We start from the raw sequence: 8,853 nt of genomic DNA, 5'->3' as shown, positions 1-8,853 counted from the left end.
GTGACATTTTTTCCAGTGTTCATCATGTTTTCTGAACGCCTTATGAAAACAGAATAATTTAACATGTGAACCTGGATTTTGACCCATATTTGGGGACAAATGCTCTTCAACCACCAGCATCCATGTTCTCAGTGTGAGCATCTGAGGACATGAATGTGCTGCTTGAATTCAACCTTTATTTAGACTAGCAGCCTCTTTTTCAGCAGAGAACTGGACAAGAGTCAGTTCTTCATTTAACATAAAAAAGCTGCAGCTGTCGCTGCCTTTTCGTACCACAGCTGGTACAAAGATAGCATCAGCAAGTGTTCCCAGTAACTTAAAGATCACCACTTGGTAAATTCTAAGTGTATGTAGGTATTATGAAAAGATTCAGGTGTTTCCATCATGAATAGGTTTTTCAAAATAAACCACTATAACTAAATATCTGGAGAGTTTGAACCCTTAAAGGGAAGTAATAATTTTATTTCTTTAAAAGCTGAATTTAATGAACTCTCAGCACTTCATTCATTCAGCTCATAAAAAACCTTTCCTTTCCTTTCCTACAAAATGTTTTACAGTGTACAAGAAAAGAAAAACCCCAAATTCACTGACCTCGAACTTCGAGGTCAGTTCTCTGTGACCTCCTCACCTCTCGATAACTTTTGCCTCTTTTGGAAACTGTACCATGCTGTTTTACTCACTTATGAAGTTGAGTTCTACAAAGTTGGCAGCTCTTTTATGACTCAGTGTTGCAGCTGGATGTGTAACAATACTACTTCAAAGTGAAAGTATTTCTCTTTCATGTGTCATATTATTTTGTCCGTGTGTGGACAGAGACTTTTCCACAGGAGCAGAACCGATGCCGACCAACAGAGGGTGCCAAGAATCCAAAAACACTCTCTGCAGTTAAAGTTTCATTCTGATTAAACAGTGGCTGAAACAGCTTTTATCTGATCAGTGTTGTTTCTGGACACAGCAAAGGTATCTGTGGTATGTATGTGTGCATGTGGGTTGTGGGGCAGGTGGGCGTTCTTTACCACCTGGTGCCATCTACCTCCCTGGTTTCTCTTGAGCCAAATCCTCATTAAGCGTTTAAGGAGTGTGAGTTGACTCAGCAGGTCAGAACGGCACCGACCGACTTAGTTTCACGTATCTTTGTATCATATCGTTGTATCCTTCAAGTGTCAAACACTCGTCATCCTCTGAAAGGCAGCTGTTAAGTCAGCACGTCTTATATTGTAATTAACAAATCACTAATACTAATAATGTGCTCCACCAACTTTACTGAAGGAGCTCAGTTTACTTGTCATGGTGGGAGCTGCTTGTATAATATCTTTTGTTATATTGTGTCATCAGTGTTATTTCAGTTGAACTCAGGGGGACGGCTGATTAAAGAGGTTTCTCACAAGTTTCCCATCTTTACTTTTTAACAAACACAACTACGTCTGTCAGATAAGAGCAGTGAAATTTAAAGTTTTACATTTCCCTCTAAATTATATCATTGTTTTGTCAAATCACCAAGATGAAAATATGAATATTTATTTACACATTTACTAAATTCCAGCTCATCACAGTCTCCAGTGATGAAATGAGAAACCTGTAACAGTCACCTTCGAAGTTAGTGTTTGATACTTAAAAGCTGATCTTTAGGTGGACTTTGATTCAGTACGTGCATGTGTTCTACGTGTCGTGTGTGTGTTCGGTTCCTGTGACATTCATACTGATGCTGCTGACTCACCTGATGACTCCTGCACAAAAACCTGTATCCCGCTTAACTTTTTACTGTGATACTATCAACAGCTGTCCAGTCCACTCTTTGAACACACGTGTGGCCTTGTTTTTACTACATTTCACTTACAAGAGGAGACAGGCAAACACACACAGACACAAATATCCAAACTGACACAGGTAGACAAAAGACAGCCTGCTGCGGCTGACTTTAGAGGATTAGGAGCGGCGAGTCAGCGTTGCATTATACTTTAAAACAGCAGAATTGTTTCTTTAAGTACAAAAACAATGACTAAAGTAATTTTACATTTGTGTGCACTCTTCATGCATAAGTGTTACATGTATAAAACAGGCTTCAGTGTGTCTAAATATCACCTTAAACTCATAATCAGAGGAGACCAGCAACACCGGGGGCGGCTGAGTGAGGGATTGAGAGTGAGGGTGATGATGAAAGACAAGACAAGCCCAATGTGGCAGGAATAAGATGGATGCGTAGAGTGAGATGCAAAGAGAGACATGCCTCATGTTTGTGTTAGCTGGGGCTTAACATGGATCTCACTGGAATAATCTAAGCCTTAGAAGAAAGCTAATGCAGCAGAGTGGTTAAGATATTTACATCTAGTCCATGTTCTCCTGATATCCTGGAAAATTCCACCACAGCTGTATTCCCTCCTCTCTGTGTGTGTCTCTCTCGACCTGCAGGTTTGAAGGCACGCTTTAATCTTCTGAAGTCATTTGACTGTTTGTTGAATTGAATCAAACCCGTTATCAACCGTTCATTTCTACATATTTTCGGTTTAGTTAAGTGGAGTTTAAAAGTCATCGAGGGTCATGACATTTTGCATTTGTTCCCGTCCAAGTTGACACAACAACTGCTGCGATTCCCACATTCTGCTCTTATGTAAAACTGTGTACACGTTGTGATTTGTCTTAAGTGTTTCCCTTGAACTTTGATTTTCTAAGCGATGAGTCATGTAATGAAAGATATTGTGAGAGCATTGACATTTGCGTTCCTAAATATTAACTGCCGGCAAAGATAAATGCATTGAATTCACATGTACATTATATCACAGGACAACGAGCATAAACGTGAAAGTACGTTCTCTACAGAATGACTCCAGAGAGATAACATCCACCTTTTGGTGGCCCAGTCAGAGACCAGACCTCAACCCAATCAAGAGAGACGTTAACATCTGAATATGTCTGTTCTGCTTGCTTTATTATCACTCTGTATGTTTAGATATGTTCAATAAAGACATGAACCATGAACTTAGAGATACTGTGTTGATATTTGTGACTTGGATGAAGTTCAGATTACATTTCATGACCTGAAGGAAACCAGGAAACTGCAAACGGTGCCATTATGTTGTTTCCCCTTTAAATTAGCATTTCATAATAAGACAATTTACTTTTGTGCTGTAAAGTAACTATGTGACAGTTTGAATTCTTTTACCATAAGTGTCTTAAAAGTCATGTGCCAGCATGCTACATGTTGCATCATGACAGAAGCCAAAGCACGGCCTGCATGTTCAGTTTACTGTGAAGTGACTGTGTTACTGGCTCAGTTAGACAGAAATAAAGGGGGAAAGTCCAGATCACAGCACCTACAGAGATGAAAAAAGAGAGGGGAACTGGAGGTGAAAGGTCAGAGGTCATCACGAAGAAATGGGAACTGCTGAATGTGCACGAACAAAGGCAGACATAAAAGGCAAAAACTAGCAGCCATAATGTTGTGCAAGTATTGAGTGTGCACCAAGTCTCAATCTTTGTCTAAATGATTGAAAAGTAATGGTACAGAGTATTTCCTGCATGTACACAGCAGGTTCTTAGTGTTCATAGTGAAACTGAAGCATTTTTGCATCACACCCACAGTTTGAAAAGTGTATGACGAACAGGATGTAATTCAAACACTCAGTACTGTGCTTATACTTAGAGTTGTATATAGTGTTTGTCCCAAGCTGAAGGAACAGAAACATGGCTTAACTCTGATGGTATAGCTTTATTACACTGACAAAGTTCATGACATTACATTGAAACATGTACCTTCAGGATTGGTTTATAGACAACAAATTCATACATACGCACAAACAGACACACACATACACACACACATGGAACAGACAATCGTAAGCACAAAGTGTTGGAGAACCACATGATCAAAGTGACAGCAGTCTTTGAGTTCTGTGTTGGGTGTGATGCTGCTCACGTGTGCTCAACTCTTTATTATTATTCACACAATAGTCTAGCAGTTTTATGATCAAGAGGGTGAATGAGCATCCACCCACACCATCATCAGTCAGATGCAAGGCTCCACATGCTGCAGACAGACCCGCACAGATCCCAATGATCCCTTCTTTTTATATACAAAATGGCAGTGGCTTGAAAACAGAGGATTGACTAAGTGGCTTTGTTCATTGTTCATTATTCACTCATCGCTGGTCTTCCCATCGGACCAGATTTAAAGACGAGGCTCATCATCAATACAAAAATATAGTACAGCAATTTTCTTGTCATAGCAAACATTCATACGTGTCCATCAATGGCCCAGTCACATCAGCAGCCATTCACATAAAAAAAGAGAACAACGATTTGCTACACATAGCAAATAAGACCGGACTACGGGACGAGTCGGCACTTTAGCCCATTTACCACAAATGATGATGACTTTACATCTTTGTCCAGCTCTTATTTTTACATCCTTCCATGCAATATTTTTCAGTCTCTGTATCCTCTGAAATATTTTGACTCTTGAAGGTTGAGTAATCCCCCACAGCACTGAGGGAAGCGGAACTCTTTTCTATTTTGAACTCGTGAACTTACTCCCATTTGAACGTCACTTTTTCATTATGAACTAATGCAGCACTGTACACACTTGACAAAATCTGCAACCTTAAAAAATCTGAACTGCATTAAAACACAATGCAAACACTGACAAACGTTGACAGATTACACAACTGAACAAAGAATCTCTTTGTATTTATACTGGACTAATATAAATGGGCGCATGGAAAAGAAAAACATGTAGAAATTTGATGACATGTTTCTGAAAATGAACAAAAACTAAAATAAATGTAAATAACACCTCATTTGTAGACACATGAAGCTAAAATTTGCCCAGTATGGTCTTTTAACATGAAAGTATTTCTTCATAATGTCTTAAACAGACAGTTGTCTTAAATATACAGTGAAATACAGACGGTCTGAAGCCAGATTTACACAGGAAACCTTTTTCCTGACGCGCTTTATGAAATCTGGTGATGAAATTTTGTCCAAAAGTTTTTTTTTTTTAATTTATACAATGCTGAAGAAGGGTTGTCTCGGTGACTTTGACCACAACATTTCCGAACGTGGCTCTCATTTACTCTCCTTCCTCTTTCTAAGAGAACCTTAAAGCTTTTACACGTGTGCACGTTGTCAGAGCTGTTTTAACATGACATGAAATAAAAGAGAAGAAACAAAAAAGGTGCTTTCATCTCAGGAAAACACCCTGGGGATTCGGCACAGGTGAGTCACGGTGAGTTTATTTCCGAGTACATCAAAAGCTAATTCTCCAAAGATAATTATACAAATAAAGCATCCAGTGAACTGCACACAGGCAGCAGTTTTTTAGTTTCTTTTTACATCAACACCGCCCTCCCTGTTACCTGACATCGTCAACCTCCAGCCTGCTTTGGTTTACTCACCTAAGGCAGCAAAATCTATCATAGCAAGCTTCATTGTCTCTCAGCACATAGTCTAGTTCACGACGTGTGGAGGTGTGAAATTGTCTGTACGACACAATACATGGCCATTTGTCGAATATTCACATTACAAACAGCGGAAAGGGCCAAGCCACATCCAGAAGAGGCACATGCCACCCAGAAGAGAGCACAAACGTTAACTCTATCCTCTCTGTGTGGGTGCAGCCGTCAATGACACTGTTTGATGAACAGTTTGAGTGGTGCTCCTGTAACGGTGGTTTTAACCACTGGAAATCTGTGAGGAGGCGTTCCTGTGCCTTGTAATTGTCTAGTGGAAGACGCAAGGAAAGCTGACCTCTAGCTCCCTGGGGTCAAGGAAAGGTCAGAAAGGATGGTAGAAGTCAATAAGGTGAGCCCTAAAGCTCATGGAGGCCCCCGTCATTCAGCCATGGTTGAGAAGTTCGACGGCTGAGGATCTATGTACATCGAGTGAACAGTCAAAGCTCCAAAAACTGGGTTTTTGCGCAGCATCCAGTGTCCAGTGTTTGGAAAGTACGTACACCAGTTCTTCTGCTTTCCTCTTTTTCCTTTTCTCCATTTCTGAGTCTTCTTTCACCTGCTGTTCTTTCCTCTGTGTTCATCTCTCAGGTGCAGCAGTCTCGCTCCACCTGGTAAAACAGGGGGGATCGGGAGGGCAGGGATGTGGAAGTGAAGGGGTCGGGTGAGGAAGACGAAGAGGAGCACGCGTTGGTGTTGGAGGAGGAGGCGAGGAGGGAGGGGTAAGGGCTCATCTTGTCGATGTTGACGTAGGTGGTGTTGAGCAGGACGTAGTGCTCCCCGCTGAAGCTGGAGAAGATGGCAGAGATGCGCGACACCAGCTCGGAGAAAGAGGGCCGGCGCTCCGGCTTCGGGTGCCAGCACTCGATCATCACGGTGTAGCTGCAGGAGAGGAGAGAAGCAAACACGTCTTCTTTAGGTTTACGTCTGTTGGTCAGGTGAAACTTATAGTTTGAAATTCTGACTCTAGACTCTGGGAAAGTGTGCTGACATGTTCTTACATTTCAGAAACTAAACTAATATGATTATGACTACATCATGTGCTTTGTTTTTCTTTCCCTCCTTGTTGAGTTTCACTGTCATCTAGTTTCTGTAATTCACAGTAATTTCTCAGTCTGGCTGTCAAAACGTTTCGTTTGCTGCTTCACTTGTGAGAAGATCCTGTAGCAGCACACGGTGCAGTTCTGCCTCTCCTCTCCACTTTTGGAGATTTTCCATGGGACAATAAATCATCTTTTAGCCATCTGAACTTTATCAGGGCGGGTTCATTCCAAAATGCTACAAAAGCTATTAATAGCTACTATCATCACTCAGTAGTTTACTGTACATGACTCCTTCCTCACGGGAGTTGTGTATATAAAATAAAACAATCCTACAACTCCTAATAGTTTTAAGTGGTGTCAACGATAAGTTTGGCTTCTACATCAGAAATCAGCGGGGGCTCTGTCAGAGCTGACATACTGCCTTCACTTCCCCTCTCTGCCTGACTTGGCAGAGTGACCTTACAATAGTTAAAAATTAAGAAGAATGGCCCCATTACCACACATCCAAAGTATCTGCCAGAGAACGCTATCACCGTCCACCCTGTGAACGATCAGCAGTGAAGAATTGCGGGAATGTTTGCAGACGTGCATCACCTCCTGATGTCTCTGTTTAATTTACAGCTTGGGAACGATGGGCCTCCCTCACCTGAACACTCCCACTCTCCTCTAATTTCCAACCAAACACGTGTGTGCACGCAGGCAGCGTAACTCTGGTGTTATCCGCGCGGTATGAGATCACGCTTGGCGGCCGTTTCACACTGGGCTGTGAGTCGATGTGAGTCATGAAAAACTTTCCTGACATTTTGATATAAATAAATCCACATTTTGCTTGATTCTAACAAAGTTGTTTCTGCATCCATGCCTTTATCACTGTGTTTTATCTAAAGAAGTTTGGTTCAGAGTGAACATGAAGTTCAACTGAATGCCCAAATTAAAATCATATATTACTGTATATCTGGTTTTGATGTGGAGAGACAAAAACTAACAATCTGACATCAAATGGAACCAAATCAAAGGTAAAACGAGGTCATCTGAGCACTGCCAACACTGCTGTGACTGATGGAGGGTGTTTAAGAGCAGCAGCCACATTTACAGTAAATACAACAACAAGAACTGAAATTCGGTTTGAGACTTGCTTAGTGTTTGACTTTTGTTTGACCCACAGCTTCTTAGTCTCCTTGGCTGACGAGTGTGTGTTAGACTCTTACTGAGGATGATGTATGGCTTCAACTTGAGCATTTTTTATGTACGACTTCCATAGCTTATACAGCTCTTTCACCTTCTCTGTTTTGTCCCTGCTGCTCTCTCCTGATTTCAAACTCTGTCTCTCTCATCATGACGTATTTAAGTGGAGCTCTACAGTATATCACTCGCAGCAAGTGAGCCGTGGCGCTCTGCTAAACAGAGTGAATGACAAGTGAAAAGCATACGTGTGTGTGTGACTCTGTGACTCTGTGTGTGTGTGTGTGTGTGTACTAACAGTGCATCAGGGCAGAACTCCGGCTGCAGCAGCCTCCTCCCCTGCAGCAGGAACACGGTGATGTCGAAGGAGTTCACATCAGAATATGGCGGAGCTCCACGGGTCATCAGCTCCCACAGCAGCACCCCAAATGACCACTGTATGAGAAGCATTAAAACGAACACATTATCCCACTACTTTCCTTCTAATGGCATCATATAACACCTATTTATTAAGGCTTTTCTGTTTAGGTTGACTTGAAGCACCGCTGTGACCGAGGACTCACCACGTCTGACTTGGTCGTGAACTTGTGTGTCTGCAGACTCTCCAGAGCCATCCATTTGACGGGCAGCTTCACTCCACTCTTGTTGTGGACGCTGTAATATTCTTTATCGTAGACGTCTCTGGCCAGGCCAAAGTCTGCCACCTTCACTGTGTAGCTCTCATCCAGCCTGTCACGACAAACGACAATGACTTTGTTGGTCTGCATTAATCTGAACTCTGTGTTTTGAAATTGTGACTCTGCTTTACACTTTTTTTTGTCATTTGATGATGATGTTTTCATCCTATATTCTATCCTGTTGTAATCCTGTGCAGTACCCTGTGTTTCACCTGCCCTCCTCTGTTCTCTTCCCAGCTGTATGTGATTCTATTTGAGTCTGATTTATTGTAACTTGCTCTATTTAAAACACACACTCGTGTGATGCAGAATGAATAAATGTGAACACACATGCAGTTCCTGGCGGCGAGATCTCTGTGGACAAACTTCTTGCTGGCCAGATACTCCATCCCTCTGGCCACCTGCAGCCCGAAACCCATGAGGTCTTTCACTGTGGGGTTCTGTAGGAAACACATCGATCAGAGGACCAGGAGACAAAACAGCTCACTTGATTTGAAATATGTCTAA

General features: G+C 41.9%; 1 protein-coding gene across 2 annotated transcripts in view; it reads right to left on the bottom strand.

Moving 5' to 3' along the window:
- Window positions 1-3,686: 3,686 nt before the first annotated feature.
- The window catches only part of met (MET proto-oncogene, receptor tyrosine kinase), a 54,041-nt gene continuing 48,874 nt past the window's right edge, over window positions 3,687-8,853 (bottom strand). For both annotated transcript variants that reach the window (XM_026365217.1, XM_026365218.1), the window contains 4 exons: window positions 8,677-8,786; window positions 8,233-8,398; window positions 7,968-8,104; window positions 3,687-6,326 (listed from right to left, as the gene is read on the bottom strand). In XM_026365217.1, the coding sequence (XP_026221002.1) occupies window positions 6,032-6,326; window positions 7,968-8,104; window positions 8,233-8,398; window positions 8,677-8,786 (708 nt within the window). In that variant the 3' untranslated portion in view covers window positions 3,687-6,031. The remainder of the gene's footprint in view (window positions 6,327-7,967; window positions 8,105-8,232; window positions 8,399-8,676; window positions 8,787-8,853) is intronic.

This window comes from Anabas testudineus, chromosome 6 (genome assembly GCF_900324465.2).
Source record: "Anabas testudineus chromosome 6, fAnaTes1.2, whole genome shotgun sequence".
NCBI lineage: Eukaryota > Metazoa > Chordata > Actinopteri > Anabantiformes > Anabantidae > Anabas > Anabas testudineus.
This window is presented reverse-complemented; position numbering and strand designations above follow the sequence as displayed.